Source organism: Melanerpes formicivorus, unplaced genomic scaffold (assembly GCF_026170545.1).
Source record: "Melanerpes formicivorus ecotype bairdi unplaced genomic scaffold, bMelFor1.0.p_v2 SCAF_3, whole genome shotgun sequence".
Classification (NCBI taxonomy): domain Eukaryota; kingdom Metazoa; phylum Chordata; class Aves; order Piciformes; family Picidae; genus Melanerpes; species Melanerpes formicivorus.
The window spans coordinates 36981584-36998497 of NW_027142355.1; the positions used below are offsets into that span (position 1 = coordinate 36981584).

The window sequence follows — 16914 nt, forward strand, 5'->3', positions numbered from 1 at the left end:
GTCAATGTTTCTATAACTCAGCAGAAAAAAATAAGTGTTAACTTGACAACCATTTTATATTAAAGGAAGACTTAAACATAAACCTTATTTTACTTTCTGTAACAGATAGTAACTGTAGCAATTCAGACAAGGATATATCTTCTTGAGGTTTTGTGGTGATCACAACTCCATAGTGAGACTGCAGCATGGCGGCATAAATGACTGCAAGAAAATTAATTCAATACATGTAATTTTCTTCTCTGTTACACCACATAGTCCACACAGTTATCTCAACTGGAAGATTAAAAACAATCTCCTTACTTTCTACTGATGAGGGAACTGAAGAACAATAAAGAGTGAACACTACACCCTTCCAACTGTGAGAAAGCGAATGGAGAAGGAGGGATGGGAACAGAGTCCTTACATCTTTGGCTTTATCTGAACTCACTTACCTAAAGAAAAGCCTACTGGTTTTCTTAATGAGAAAGAAAACCCTGTGACAAGCAGTTTCCTGTGTTTAATACTCTAAAAAATGGAAGTAAATAAATAAACAAACAAGCACACCATGTTCCCCCCACCCCAGACTTGCTTTAAGACTAGGTTGAGGCTTGAAATTGCCTGGTAGGTATAATGGATTTTCATCTTTTAATATATATTGTTCCAAAAAACTGAGTAAGATTGAACTTCAAAGTATCCCCACTATAAAATCAGGTAGTCCAAATTCAGAACATTGGAAATATTTTTCTCCTTCACATGTTTGGGTGTGCTATTTTTTCTGGGATTTTGGATGGGGAGTAACGAGCCATTTTGATGAGACCAAAACAGAAATGTAAATCATTTCCTTACCTGAAATTTTATCTTCTCTATGTGGGTACCTGCTGCTCTGTTAGTGCAGTACTGATGTGTTTTCTGCCTTTGTCCCAAGCTTCAGAGATTCCTCTGGTGATTTTTTCCCCACTTTCTTACCAGCTTCCACTGCTGGCATTTTGAGGTAGTGCACTCACATTTGGCTCCAGGAATAACTGCCACAGCTGAGGGAATATAAGACAACTAAAAAACAAGTTAGAAACAGCAGAGCAATATCCAGGCAGGAAAAAAAATTGTTTAAAAACAATGAATCAGTCATCAACTTGAAACCCTTTGATCATTGTCCTTTCTCTTTCCATCCATTCATTCCATATGAAGAAAAGATTTTCCCATACTTGGACAAATTTTAGCAAAGGAGTGGGTACCCATTCAGAGTGTCTAAAATTATTTTAAGGGAATTCAATTGCAACTTTCTCCTGTATGAGTAACCATCACGCCATCAGCCTACTACAGATAAGAAACAGAAGAAAGGTGGCAGATTTGGAGGATTTCAGAAAAATCCCTGTCACTCTGTCTCAAGTCTTAATAGAACTGAGGAAAAGGAAGATTTGTGGCTTTTTCACCTGAAAAGCTGTCATGGGCAATCATTTAGAAGGATTTCTTATTGCCCAGGAGAAAATACATATAGTCTGATTCATTAAGAAGTAGTCAAGATTATGGCTGCTGATCCCCAAAGAAAAAGAAGGAAAAAGGGCAACCTGTGCCATCAAATTAATGAACATGAAACACAGAGTGAATCCACCATCCATGCTGGATGTTCCACGTAGACAAAAAACGTTCACTGTCAGTCTTGTGTTTTCACATGGAATGGTCACAGGTTTCTGTGGCATTCTTGGAAGAAGATACCATAACATACAGGTATCCCAGCAAATTTTGGCTTTGATGCTTTTCTCTGGTATTTTTTTTCTGCATGCATGATAAACTGAAGCAAGTTGCTAGCATCATTCCTGAATTCACTAGAAATGTCTTCTTGCTTAAGTGTTACGCAGATTTCCAGTGGAAAGCTACAACTGCTTATAACTCCTCTGTACTGAGGAGCATCTTGATACTGTTTTAGAACTTCATAGTACACAGAAAAGATGCCTTCTGTCAAAAGGAATGATCACTTCTGGAAATTTAAGCAAGAACCTGCTTAATGTCAATTTAATTTGTCCATCTTAAAGGACATGACCAGCTGTGTTCATACCTGTGTCTTCTCCTTATCTTCTGACAAGTATGTGACCCATGTATGAATGACTCAGTAGTTAATCACAGTTAGTCACTGGTATCCTAAAATCTCAAGTAATGAAGGAAAGACCAACTGGCTCTGAAAAGTTTGTTGCCTTCAAATTTCAGGAATGTGCATACAAACGATGTGCCTTGAGGTCGAGGGAGAAAAAGGACTCTGGCAATTTCTTGAATGACTCTCTAAAAGAAATAGGCTTGGCAAAGTAATCAGCTTCAAATTTGCCATGTTGAATTTTTTTTTAGGAGAAAGGCTCCTGTTACTCTTTTGCACTTTGAAAATGTAGACCATTATTAACAACTGGCATCAGAATGATGCCTTGAAAATTATATATTTGGTATGCTCTAATTTTCTAAGATCATGCTGAAAAGGTGACGGGGAGGATGTCTCAGAATTCTAGAGGAACTACTTTGATTTTTCAATGCATTTGCCTGAATTGGTAACAGCACAAGCAGATGTAAGGTCCTCTGGTCTTCTTTTGGCAGGGATGTGTTCATGAGCCACACTGTTTGAATTCAAGGTGAATGAACAAACTGTTGTTCTTCTGGCTGGCATCACCACGATATTTTCTGGCATTCTTGAAGTGGCAAAGCTGTTTTGAACTTCTTAAAATATGCAGCTCCATTAAAACTGTCAATTTTGCTGTTACTACTGAGTTGCAGATACAGTCTGGTTAGACACAATCCATCGTTTCCTTGAGATCATATAATCATCTTCATAAACTGGAGATACCCTTCTGGCTTTGGAGGTCTTGCCAGCGTAATTCTACAGGTCACATCGTACAAAGCAGTCATGGTGAACTGATATATTGTAGCTTCCTTCAGAATCTTCACTTCAGAGCTCTATGACACTTGCAGTTACGAAAGTGGATGAATGACGGAACTGCAGGAGCTGAGAAGGAATCCTAATAATGCAGTTCATTTTATAGAACATATAAAGTCCTTTGGAGTCTTTTCTCCATACACAGCAGTAGAGTACTTCCTAGGATAAAGCCACTATTCACCAAGGCAGATGGAGTCAAGTACAAGCTATGAAAAAAGTCAACACTTTGAAATTCTTCTGGAAATTAATTTTATGTTGTCTTCTTTTTTTAATTCAGCCCCAGACAACAATCTTTCACTTATTCTTTCCTGACAAACATTTTTCCTTCATTTTGAACAGTTCTCAGACAGGACAGGATTATCTTCATGATTCTTATGGAGAAACAAGTTAGGTTTACAACCATTCTCATTTTGCTCTGCCAGGGAATAATATCTGAGTCATCTGATTTCAACTGGTTTGAGAGCTGTTCACTCCTTCAGCAGTGACTGTGCATAATGCTCTGCATGACTGACTTTATCTACTTCGTATTGATTACTATCCATTTCTTTCCTTCCCTATTAAAAGGAAGAAAAGCAGGCCTGTGACAGGGCAGTACTTACAAGGTTTTCTATGAGCATTCCTAATGAGCAAGGAAAAACCTTCAGAAAACCATGAGATTTGGGAGAACTGAACCTAATACTTTTTGGACAGTTGAGAGCCACTTTTTCACTCCCTCATATGAATTCTGCAACTAAGCAGTGATGCACAGTTTGTGAAGCCTGTGCCAAATATTCATGGAAAGAGTCAAGAGTTCTGCCTGCAGCTATTTATGCACTAGGTAATGTGAGGTTTCAGAATACTCCAGGCCCTCTGAGCGGAAATGTATTGTTTCTGACCTACACAAATGATGCCCAAAAGTCCTTACAGACTGCAAAGGAGGATGAGATAAAAAAGCAGCACAAGTTTTAGAGCATGGCACCATGACTCACACACTACTGGCATTTCAGTATCATCCTCCTATATGGCAATTTGTAAGGTAGTAGAAGACAATGACTTTTTTCAGGGAGACTAAAAAGAACCGCTAGATATTCAAGGAGCCCTTCTTGCTCTGCTGTGAAAGGGCAGGGAGATTGGCATACTGGATTTGCAAATGAGAGTGGAAACATCTTTGATTTCAGAGTTCTTTTATACTTCCTGGAGAAGTGGAGAAAACAGTAATTTACATACAGCCTTCAGAATTCATTCTTATTTTCCATCACAGAGGCAGAAAATTATTCCTCAGACATGAGATCAGTATCTCAAACATGCCAGCAAAGTACAAATTGGGGGGGTGGGGGGTGAGGAGGGGGGTAAGAAAAGAAAAATAATAAATCACAAGATGAATCTTTTGGGACAAAGGCAGAAAATCTTGTGGCTGGACTGACGGATTGGAGGATTCCCATGTAGAAGAAAGTAACGTTTGAAAGATCACTGATTAGTTAATTAACTAATTAATGCAACTGACATGCATTTGCATATTTATTTTTGTTTTAATATTGGAGGAATATTTTCCCTTCATTTCAGAGCAATTCTGACAGTTTTCAGGTTCTGTGGAAGCTAAAATGAAGCTTTACAATGGATGCTAGTTGCAGTCTTACCTTAGGAAATACTGTTCCCTCATGAAAATGTATAAACCCCAGAACATATTAATAAAATTCTGTGAGTGTGATGAAGGGATTGTAAAAGACTCCATTCCTCATGATTTGTACAGTGTGTCTTACAAAAAAAAACCAAATGAGAGTACCATTTCTGAATAGCTAGAGACAAGACTGTGTTCACAAGGAGATGCAGCAAGGCATTGCAAACAGTCAAGGAAAAATTGCAAACCTTCCAGGCAAAACCTGCTAATAAACAATAACAAAAGGAAAAGTAGAAACTGCTCTGATTTTAGAAATTATTTTAAGTAACACATTAAAAGACTCTTTTCCAAAACAGCTGTACCTGTGCATATTGCTTTTAACCCATTCTGCATTCTGTTGCTCACTTTCAGTTCAGTTGTCTGGGTTACCTTCACCCACCCAAGATGTTATAGAATAGAATAGAATAAACCAGGTTGGAAGACACCTTCAAGATCATTGTGTCCATCCCATCAACCAATCCAACCCACCTAAACAACTAAACCATGGCACCAAGCACCCCATCAAGTCTCCTCCTGAAAACCTCCAATGGTGGTGACTCCACCACCTCCCCGAGGCAGCCCATTCCAATGGGCAATCACTCTCTCTGTGTAAAACTTCCTCCTGACCTCCAGCCTGAACTTCTTCCTAACATCCAACCTAAACCTCCCCTGGCACAGCCTGAGACTGTGTCCTCTTGTTCTGGTACTGGCTGCCTGGGAGAAGAGACCAACCTCTGCCTGTCTACAACCTCCCTTCAGGTAGTTGTAGAGAGCAATAAGGTCACCCCTGAGTCTCCTCTTCTCCAGGCTAAGCAACCCCAGCTCCCTCAGTCTCTCCTCATAGGGCTTGTGTTCCAAACCCCTCACCAACTTTGTTGCCCTTCTCTGGACTCGTTCCAGCAAGTCAACCTCCTTCCTAAACTGAGGGGCCCAGAACTGGACACAGGACTCAAGGTGCAGCCTAACCAGTGCAGTGTACAGGGGCAGAATGAACTTCCCTGCTCCTGCTGGCCACACTGTTCCTGATGCAGGCCAGGATGCCATTGGCCCTCTTGGCTGCCTGGGCACACTGCAGGCTCATGTTCAGCCTACCATCGACCAGTACCCCCAGGTCCCTCTCTGCCTGGCTGCTCTCCAGCCACTCTGACCCCAGCCTGTAGCACTTCATGGGGTTGTTGTGGCCAATGTGCAGAACCCAGCACTTGGATGTTTTCAATATCATGCCGTTGGACTCTGCCCATCTGTCCAGCCTGTCGAGGTCCATGACTTTGCTTATAACATTTCACACCACAGCACTTCTTGCTTTAATCCCTTTCACCTGAGCTTGTGTTTTCTGGGTATTCTAAAGTACATTTACCTTTGGGGAAAGGACTATGATTTTTCTAGATTTTTGTGACCTATAATGAACATTATCAAGCTGTTGATCTAAACTCATGTTAGATAGAGACTTGCAAATTCATATTCAAGAAATAAATTTGGTATGTAGTAGCTATTTTAAAGAAAACCAGTGAATTACATAGCCCTGAATATTGATGAGTCCTTTCAACATGTGTTGGCTGGAATGCTAAATATTTCCATCAAAACGTTCAATCGTCCTAAAAAAATTAGTGTTTAGGTTCCATACTAAAAATACTGAGCTTCACTATGAGAGACAGTGTGCCCAGGTGGCCACAGAAGCCAAGTACATCTGGCTTGTATTAGGAACACATTGGCCATCAGGAACAGGGAGGTGATGATGCCCCTGTGCTCAGCACTGGTGAGGCCACATCTGTGTTTAGTTCTGGTCCCCTCAGTACAAGAAGGACATTGAGGTTCTGGAGCGTGTCCAGAGAAGAGCAATGAGGCTGGTGAAGGGCCTGGAGCACATGGCCTGCAAGGAGCATCTGAGGGAGCCGAGGGTGTTCAGTCTAGACAAGAGGAGGCTGAAGGGAGACCTCATCACTCTCTACAACTACCTGAAGGGTGAGGCCGCTTCTCTTTTGTGTCAAGCGACAGGACTAGAGGAAATGGTTTCAGGCTGCACCAGGGGTGGTTCAGGCTGGATGGTAGGAAATATTTCTCCACAGAGAGGGTTATCAAACATTGGAATGGTCTGGCCAGGGCAGCAGTGGAGTTGCCATCCCTGGAGGTGTTTAAGCAGCATGTGAACCTGGTGCTTAGGAACATGGTTTAGGATTGACCCTAAACTGGGTCTAAGGTTGGACTGGATAAGCTCTGCAGTCTCTTCCAACCAGATGTTTTCCGTGATTCTGTAATTGTTATGCTAGATCAAAACAATAATTACTGCCTAATAGATGAAGCTAACCTGATCCCAGAAAATTCCATCCTAGTTCAATCACCAGCTCGTTTGCTCCCTGAAACGCACATGTATTTTTAGAAAAATGGGAACATACCACTTACTGCTATGTTAACAGCAGTTTTGCTATAGTGGATCTCTGAGTTGGCAATAAGAAACGTGCTGAGACAGCTGCAAATTTCTCCTAGTGACAGATTAGCCAAAGGCAGGGGAAGAGATACCATAGCAACAAAGAGGCTCTCACAAGTGCAGTCACTCTTTTCCACGGGTAATATTTTGCTACAGTCTGTGCACTTACTTATATTGGAATCACCTCCTTTTGATGAACCACAAGGAATCATGAGTTACTGCATATATGTGTCTTATTCCTACAAGTCTTCATGTGAAAATAAGGTAGAAGGTGAGAAGTCTACAGACAGATGTATTTCAAGTCAGGCAGAGGAACAGAAGAGTTTTGCAATGAGTTCATTTCTTAATTTATTCACGCATCCACTTAAACAGTATTAAGAAAAGCACTTCCTGTCATTATTTACTAGTGTAAGTATTATACAGTGGTCAAAGCAAAAGGCAAATTGTTTAATGTGACAGTCATGTGAGAAACACATTGTCTTAGCACTGAGCACAACCACTGCCACATCAGGAACATCCTGGAAAAACCTATACAAAATATTTAGGTGATAAATCTCTTCTCTTTCCAATTCCCTGCTATGACTATGGCTGTTTTAAAGAAAACATGGAGGAGGATGAGGAATAAAGATGTGAGGGGAGAGGCCTCCACAAGGGCAGTATTTCTTTTCAACTTTGGCAGAAGAAACAACAGTAATACTTGCTCCATGTTTTTCCCCTCTGCTGCTTAAAAAAACCTATGCATCTGTTGGTCATGCAGAGAAGCACAGATCAAGAACTAATGTAGCTGCATTGCTAACACTGATGTTAGGCTCAGTTACAAGAAAAATGTCATTTTCTTCTCATATCCAGTTCTGTATTATGTGGTCTCACTCAAGCAGTAGTTATAGCAGCACTGATAGCAGCTGACTCACCACTAATGCTTCCTCCTAATACTGGGAATCTCAGGAGCCACCTGCAAAGCATTACTATGGAGAGACACCTAACAGAGGTCCTTTCATTCCTTGTGCTGTAAATGGAAACATTAATAAAATTACTACCTCTCCTTTCAGCAGTTGTAATTGATTTAGAAACAATCCAGCATCTCCAAGTGAAAGAGAGGAGATAAGGTAAAAATGTAGGCAGCATTTATAGACAGCAACAGAACTCCATTGATTCAGAGTATTGGAATGCACAGACTGAGCACCATTTGGCTTCATGTGTGTTTGGATGGTACACTTTCTCCTCTTCCAAGATGCCATAATGTAAAACCAGATTAAACTGAATATTACAAATGTCTGACTTCAGGCTCTTTCCAATATTATTTTGGAATGTAGATATGAATTTCTCTCCATCCTGGCAATATTTCTGTTCTTTTCACACTAGCCCATCTACCCGTGATATTGATTTGGAAAGCAGATTTGGATTTGGAATGTAGATAAATACACTCGATATGGATTTATTTTTGGCCCTGTAATATTTCTCTTTTATTTCTCTCTGTCCTTGTAATTTTTTTTTTCCCCCAGTACTTTATTTCTAAAATTGGTTTGGCATATAGTTACATAGTAATATATTAGATATCGATTTCTTTCTGTTCTGCACTCTGCTTTTCCTCACATATTAAATATAATAGCCTGTTTCCAGAGTCACAATTGCAGTTCCTTCTGCCCCTCAGAAAAGTGTGGGTGCTCAACTATTCCACAACTTGGATCTTCATTCCAAAAGATGGCCCTTTATGACCTGTCTGAAACTACTTTCACTTGTTTACAGGAAAATCTTCACTTTCAGCCTCTAGAGATTTTCAGAGGTTAATAATTGATACCTGCATTATACCTGATCTTTTTGGTTCATTTATACTATTAGTATTTGTATTTATAGCTATGTGTCTGCAGAACACCAATATAAAACTTCTGTCATAATATATTGGCACTTGTTAGTAGTCAAAGTTCAAAGCTTCCCAAATTGGCAAAGAATAAAGGGGCTTTTTTGATCATTTTCCTGCTGAGATCACCTTAAAGAAAGTCTCCAAGCAAGCATCTTCCTATTCACCATTAAGTATCTAAATGTTAGGCACTATGGTAGTGATCATTGCTTTCCTTCAGAGACATAGAGTCATTAGTCCATAGGATAATTCACCTGACTTATCTTAGGACAAAATGAATTGTCCTTGGAATTGAATAGTTCTTTCCAATACTAAAAAGATAGCCTAGAGCTTAGGATAGTGATCTCACTCTAGAGAGCCTTAACCCAAGCAAAGTCCTGTAAATTCCATCCCACACATTTTAACCAAAACATAGTGTAGTGTTAAACTATGCCTCATTCTACAAGCAGTTCTACCAACTCAAACGAAAAACTTAAGGACAAGCTACCATTTCATTAACACAGTGGTTCAGTGCTGTGCCACGGGAGGTTTACACTGGACATTAGAAAGCATTTCTTCATTGTGAGGGTGGTCAACAACTGGAACAAGCTTCCTAAAGAGGTGGGCAACACCCTAAGCCCATCAGTGTTTAAGAGGCATTTGGGCAATGCTCTTTATAGCATGCTTTAACTTAGCTTAGAATTGGTCAGGCAGTTGGACCTGATGATCATTGTAGGTTCCTTGCAACTGAAATAGTCTATTACATTTCACATGAAAAATAATAATGCCTATTTCTCTGTATCTTCATAGAATATTCACCCAGGGACTCTTCCCCACTCCTGGGAACAAGTACAGTCTTCTTCAGTCATGTCTCAGCTCCAGGATCTAAAGATGAGACCCAGGATGCACCATTTATCTCATGGTACTCTGCTCTAGTTTCTGCAAGAAAGACATACAGCTTTATGGGCTGTCCAGGAGCCATGACAGGCTCCAAGTTAGTTCCACAGCAGAAGCCTAGGAAACTCAGACCCCAGGAGGCACAGCAACATACACTTTCATACAGGTTAGATGTAGCTTGTAGTGCTCTTATTCAAAGTCAGCCTCTATTATGAAGATAACATGCAATGTACTGTTCTTAAAAACAGAAGTCTGCCATCTTCTGAATTGGCCCTTGAAAAATGCAGAGATATCTGATATGGAATATACCCCATAACTGAAAAAAAGGTTAAATTCTCTCTCCTCAGATTTTATCTGACTCCAAAATGTGCTTTTTCCAGGCCTTGTATGGAGCTCCTTTGTTTAATACAAATTCATAACACTTTTTTAATATCATTGTCAATTGCATAGATGTTTTAAAGGAACTTTTTCCTTACTTTGCAAAATTGAAAGGAAACCCAAGCAAGAAAGCTTTTTGAACTGAAAATATCCATATCAGCAGCAAGGCTGTAAGAAGAAAAAAAACATTTCAAAGGTAGAAAAACACTCCCTGGATTTTCCCTTAAAAAAAAAAAGAAGCAAACCACAATTTTGCCATCATTTAAAGAAGGCATCATGATAAAATGTTGTGCTTCTTTTATCAAAACATTCAGGCTGGTTATACAGGGGGGAAAAAAAAAAATCAATTATTTCATTTCAGAGCAGTTTATCTGGAGGAAAGTGCCACAATGTGCCTGGTGAATCTCAGCTATGCACATAATCATTTCATAATTCTCCTAACATGTTCCTGAACATCCTCTTTTGTTGTGGTATAATGCTTAGAACACAAACAAGCATCCCTTTATATGAAGTAAAAAAAAAAACCAAACTGTTTTAGCTAAATTGTCATTGCCTTTTCTGCCCTTCTCCTCCTGCTATATAGAGCCAAAATAGTCAGTTCTAAACCAGCACAAATTAATTCAGTACTCAGCATATTCACACACACTTCCTCCCTCCCCATATTTATTCCTTTCCCATGGTTAACTAGCCCTCTCTCACTGCTTTGCAGACGAATTAGGAAAAGCAGTTTAATCTTTCCATAATACCTGGTTTTGCATTCTGAAGGTAAACAATTTCCATCTGACCTTTTGTAACATTTGAATTGTGTATCCCAAAACATTCAGCTATTTCTAACTCATTACTCATGTGTTGCCTTGTTTGCCCCCCAAACTGGAAATAACATGCAAAACCTCAAGCAGACCACATTCTAAAAGTCAGTTCATTGGCTCCCATTATCCACTTAGCCTTTTTGCTTATTATATGATATAGAATCACAGAATTATTGAGACTGGAATAGACCTCTGAGATCATTAAGTCCATCCTATGACCTAACACCACCACATAGACCAGACCATGTCACTAAGTGCCACATTCAAGCTTTGCTCCAGGGACGGCAACTCCACCACCTCACAGGGCAGGCCATTCCAGTCTGTAATTCCCCTTTTCATGAGGAAGTGCTTCCTAGCATCTAACCTAAAACTCCCCTGGCACAACTTCAGGCCATGCCCTCTCATCTTGTCACAAGTTGCCTGGGAGAAGAGCCTGACCCCCACCTTACTACAACTTCCTTTCAGGTACTTGTAGAGTGTCCCCTCTGAGTCTCCTCTCCTCCAGGCTAAACAACCTCAGCTCCCACAGCCTCTCCTCATCAGACTTTCCCTACAGTTCCTTCAGCAGTCTCATCGCTCTCCTCTGGACCCACTCCAGCACCTCAATATCTTTCTTGCAGTGAGAGGACCAGAACTGCACACAGTACTCAAGGTGAGGCCTCAGGAGTGCCATGCACAGGGGCAGGATTCCATCCCTAGTCCTGCTGGCCACACTATTCCTGATACAAGCTAAGATACCATTGGCCTTCCATGCCAGCTGGGCACACTGCTGGCTTATGTTCAGCCAGTAGTAACCCAGCACTCCCAGGTCCCTCTCTGCCAGGCTGCTCTCCAGCCTCTCATCCTCCAGTCTGCATGGAATTATTGTGGCCAAAGTGTAGGACCCTGCACTTGGATTTGTTAAACCTCATCCCGCTGGCCTCAGCCCATTCACCCAGCCTGTCCAGGTCTCTCTGAAGTGTCTTCCTACCTTCCAGCAGATCCACACTCCCCTTGAACTTGGTGTCATCTGTCCATTTACTAACAGTAGACTTGATCCCCTCATCCCTGATCCCTGGTGGACACCACTGGTCACTGGACACCAACTGGATGCTGCACCATTCACAACTCTGTGCCCCATCATCCAGCCAGTTTTTAACCCAGAGAAATATGCAACTGTCCAAGCCATGGGCTACCAGCTTTTCCAGGAGGATGCTGTGGGAGACTCTGTCAAAGGCTTAATACCCTAAGTATTAAAAAGTTGGAGAAGAGGAGACTTAGGGAAGGCCTTATTGCTCTCTACAACTACCTGAAGGGAGGTTATAGCCAGGTGGGGGTTGGTCTCTTCTCCCAGGCAACCAGGACCAGAACAAAAGGACACAGTCTCAAGCTGCACCAGCAGAGGTTTAAGAAGTTCTTCACAGAAATAGTGATTGGTCATTGGAATGGGCTACCCAGGCAGGTGGTGGAGTCACCATCACTGGAGGTGTTTAGGAAGAGACTTGATGGGGTGCTTGGTTCCATGGTTTAGTTGATTAGATAGTGTTGGATGATGGGTTGGACTCGATGATCTTGGAGGTCTCTTCCAACCTGGTTAATTCTATTCTATTCTATTCTATTCTGTTCTGTTCTGTTCTGTTCCCTTCCGTTCCGTTCCATTCCATTCCATTCCATTCCATTCCATTCCATTCCATTCCATTCCATTCCATTCCATTCCATTCCATTCCATTCCATTCCATTCCATTCCATTCCATCATAATTTGTACACAGCAGTTAGATCAAGTATGTTAACAGAGGTGGACAAACAAGCTACCTCCTTCCTTCACTGATTTTATCTCTAGCTTAACTTCTTTGAGCTTAACAGCTGAAAATGTAGAAACACAGGTGCTGCTTTTGAACTTGGTAGAAGAGAAGACAGTACTTCAGCAGTTATTGGGTTCTTTTTTCTGCATGTGAAGGTGGCAAACTTAGAGAAAATGTTTGGTGGTAAATACAGACTTCCTTAGGCCTTTCAGGAAAACAGTCTCAAGGCTTTTTCTGCAATACACAAATCACCCAAGCTGTTCAGTCTCTTTGTGGTTTTTTTATGCTTTTATATTTTATATGATAATAACACATAGGTTATTTCATTTGACAATTAGAAACTTATTATTCATGACTTAATACTGAGTCTCTGTACAATTCCTTTCCTTTTTCTCAAAAAAAAAAGAAAAAAGAAACAACAAATGGTTTGAAACCATAAAACGCTTAAGAATTTTTCCTGTTGTATATATAGACTTTGGAGAGAAGAAAGAAGATCTGCAAAAATATTGTAGTCAGTACCTATCAGGGTAAAGTGCTTGCTTTTTGATAATGATCTACTCTCTTTAATACAAAGAATCACTCACATTTCCAATAGCAATGTATATTTTTCTGAGGAACAGAATGACATCTGTCATTTTTAGCCCACTGTATCCTTCATTCTTGCCACCCAATTTTAATGACTTAGACCAAGCACAAATCTGAATTCAAATTTGCTGTTGTCTCAAAACAACTTTGTGCTGTGTGGGAAATTAAGGGAGAAGGGGGCAAGGTACAGAATCTAGACAAACCAGAACACAGAAACAATAGTGGGGGATGTAAGGGGATTAGCATTTTCCTTTTAGTGGTGGTAGGTCTGCAAGCAGTTTATGACAGCTTTCTCCTGCATCAGTGCCTAAGATGGCAAACACAGAAAAGGACTGGCTGTTTTGTAACACCTTCTCTGAAGAGGTGTGAAATGAGTCCTGAGAACTGCCATCATTCACAGAGGACAAGAAAAGTCTGAGTTCTTGTCGAGGGTTGGAAGGGTAAGGCCAAAATGCCTCCTCCCTCCCCCCTGTAAACAAACATCCGTCCACCATATTCCCTTTCTTAAGGGGACAGCCTCAAGCGGTCACAGTTCTGCAAAAAGTCAGACCTATGAGTGTGCAACCAAGGCATAAGCCCTTGTAGGCTTCTTTACATTCCTAACAGTGGACCAAATTTTATAACCTTGATGAATGCAGAAAAATGTATCTTCTGACAACATGCTAGGAAAAAATCACCTCAAGGTGATTCTAATTGATATCTCCCCCTTTGGTGACCTTTTTTTCCTACAGAAACAAAACCCAAACCCACAGTTTTTACTTAGTATCATAGTATCATAGTATCATTCAGGGTTGGAAGGGACCACACGAATCATCTAGTTCCAACCCCCCTGCCATGGGCAGGGACACCCCACACTAGACCAGGCTGGACAGAGCCTCATCCAGCCTGGGCTTAAATACCTCCAGGGACGGGGCCTCGACCACCTCCCTGGACAACCCATTCCAGGGTTTCACCACTCTCATGGGGAAGAACCTCCTCCTCACATCCAGCCTGAATCTCCCCACCTCCAGCTTCATTCCATTCCCCCTAGTCCTATCACTACCTGAGATGTCCCTCCCCAGCCTTCCTGTAGGCCCCCTTCAGATACTGGAAGGCCACAATTAGGTCACCTCAGAGCCTTCTCTTCTCCAGACTGAACAGCCCCAACTCCTTCAGTCTGTCCTCATAGGAGAGGTGCTCCAGCCCTCTGATCATCCTTGTGGCCCTTCTCTGGACACATTCCAGCACCTCCACATCCCTTACTACTTGTTAGAAACTTACAATAAGCATAAAATGGCATGCATTTATTTTAACAGTAATAGTGCTGTGTAGTAGTAGCAGCCAGGATAAATTTGAAAACACACATTTTAAACGCATGTAATCAGACTTCCCTGGTTCAAGAAGGACAGACACTTGCTGGAGAGGGTACAAAAAAGGGCTGCAAAGGTGATTAGAGGACTAGAACATCCCTCTTACAAGGAAAAACTGAGAGAATTTGGACTTTTTGGTCTGAGGGGACTGAGGGAAGATCTCATAAAAGCTTATAAATACTTTAAAAGGATAGATGTCAGGAGGATAGGACAAGACATTTGTCAGTGGAGCCCAGTTACAGGACAAGGGATAACTGGCACAAACTTGAGCATAACAAGTTCCATCTAAAAATGAGGAGGAGCTTCTTTAATTTTAGGGTGACAGAGCACTGGAATAGGCTGTCCAGAGAAGTGGCAGAGTCTCCATCTCTGGAAACATTCAAAACCCACCTGGACATGCTCCTGTGTGACCTTCTTTAGGTGAACCTAGATTGGCAGGGAGGCTGGATTTGATGATCTCCAGAGGTACCTTCCAACCCCTACCATTCTGTGGTTCTGTGTACAGAGGTAAGTACGGGCAGCATTCAAGCAAGCTTAGCTTCATATGAAGGACATTTGAAAGAGGATTCAGAAGAAGTGGCGTGTATCAAACATTTAGGAAGCACTCTTCCTTCAAAGAATGTTAAAATGTTTTAAAGACTTATACATACAGAAACTGAAACATGTAGAGTTGTCTGTGGAACAGAAGCAATATTATTCAGTTATACAGTGCACACTATATTTCACTAGAACTTAGGTGTCCTGGTATTCTACACTTCACTGCAACCAAGGTTTCAGTCAAACGACATATGACACTCAAACACCTGGATAGAGTAAACACCACACTGTAAAATTATGGCCTGACACTCAAAACAATTACTAAATACTTACAAGCAAACCCAGTGATCAGTATGTGTGGTGGGTGCAGGTGTTTATGCATGTGTGTCTTCAGAGCGCATTTTAATTTGGTTTATGGTGCTGAAGAACTTACTTGACCTATAGAGGCACAACACTGTTGTTTTAGGAAGTTTGTGTGCTCAATGCTTATCTGAAGAATCTTTTAATCCCCTGTTTCTTTTAGCTGCTGGAAAGGAGAGATGGCAGCATGTTTAATTTGTTTTCAGGCATTGCATACGATGGATGTACAAGGTGTTATTGTTAACCTAATTTTGAAACAATGATATAGGAAGTGTCAAATGGAGAGAAGGAACTCCTTGAAACTGTCATAGTTTTTTAGTAAATCCCAGTCAGATGAGACAGAAAGAACCAGATCATACTGTAATGACACACTGAATGCTTACCATACTCAGCGGTTTCCACGTAGGAACATGGCAATTCCATGTTATTTGACATAAATGCACATTTGCTGGCCTGTGAATGGAGAGCTTAGCAAGGAGTATAGACTGTGAAACTGGTTTCAGAGAGAAATGCATATTATAATACACTGCTAGTTCAACAAGGGGCCAGCTCTACTGTCTCCACTGCTTACCTGAAAAGGTCTGACACACTGCTTACCATTTTCAAGAAATGGTAAAGTATGCTGAGCAAAGCATGCAGGATGAGGAAGTCTTCTCGTGCTTCTTCAGTCTTGTCAGCTGAAGTCCTCGATGTGCACCCAATTTCCTGAATGTTCTCTTTAGTTATTTATTTATTTGTTTTTAACTTGTTGGTAACATGTCAGGTTGGTATCATACCTACCCTAGTTGTTTTCACTTTATTTCCAGAGGAACAGCTCCATCCTTTACGGTCTGGAAGAACTTTACACTCCTCCCCTTCAAGACATGGTTGCATGTGGCACCACCATTTCTGCTCCACTATTGAAGCTACGAGACAGGAAAACACACACATTTACGTGTTGCTGAAATGGACACTTTAACAGATTGCTATTTCACAACATTTCATTATTTTCCAGGAAAATGCTAGAAACAGACTGACTGACAGCTAGTCTGTGATTTTCAGCCAGCTTTGAACCTTTATAAGAAATTAGGTCTCAATTTGCACAAGGTGCTGTGTGCTTCAAAGTCAATCTCTTTACCAGGGTTTGTTGTTGTTTTTTCTGATTTACTACAGTTAGGAACTCATTTCACTGCATTTTTTTCTGGCCCTCATTTCTTCTTGCCAAGACAGATGTTGAAGTTTTAAGTAGAACCTCATCATTTGAGTTAGTATATTTTGCTTGATCTACTACATACTCTAGCATGGCCTGATTACATTTATTCCTGAAAGATGACATATTTACAGCGTCTCTGACAGCCAACAACATATCAACAGTAAACAGTAAAGAGATCATTCAAAGGGTGAATCCATTCTGCTCCCCTTTCAGAGAAAGAGATGTGAATAAACA

At 41.0% G+C, this 16914-nt stretch overlaps 1 protein-coding gene across 2 annotated transcripts in view; it reads right to left on the reverse strand.

The window, feature by feature from the left end:
- Positions 1 to 16914, reverse strand: part of TAFA2 (TAFA chemokine like family member 2) — a 245459-nt gene that overhangs the window by 10896 nt on the left and 217649 nt on the right. For both annotated transcript variants that reach the window (XR_010992361.1, XM_068170397.1), the window contains exon 4: positions 16269 to 16393. Coding sequence is in view for 1 of the 2 variants with exons in the window: in XM_068170397.1 (XP_068026498.1) it covers positions 16269 to 16393 (125 nt within the window). In the remaining variant the exon portion in view is untranslated. The remainder of the gene's footprint in view (positions 1 to 16268; positions 16394 to 16914) is intronic.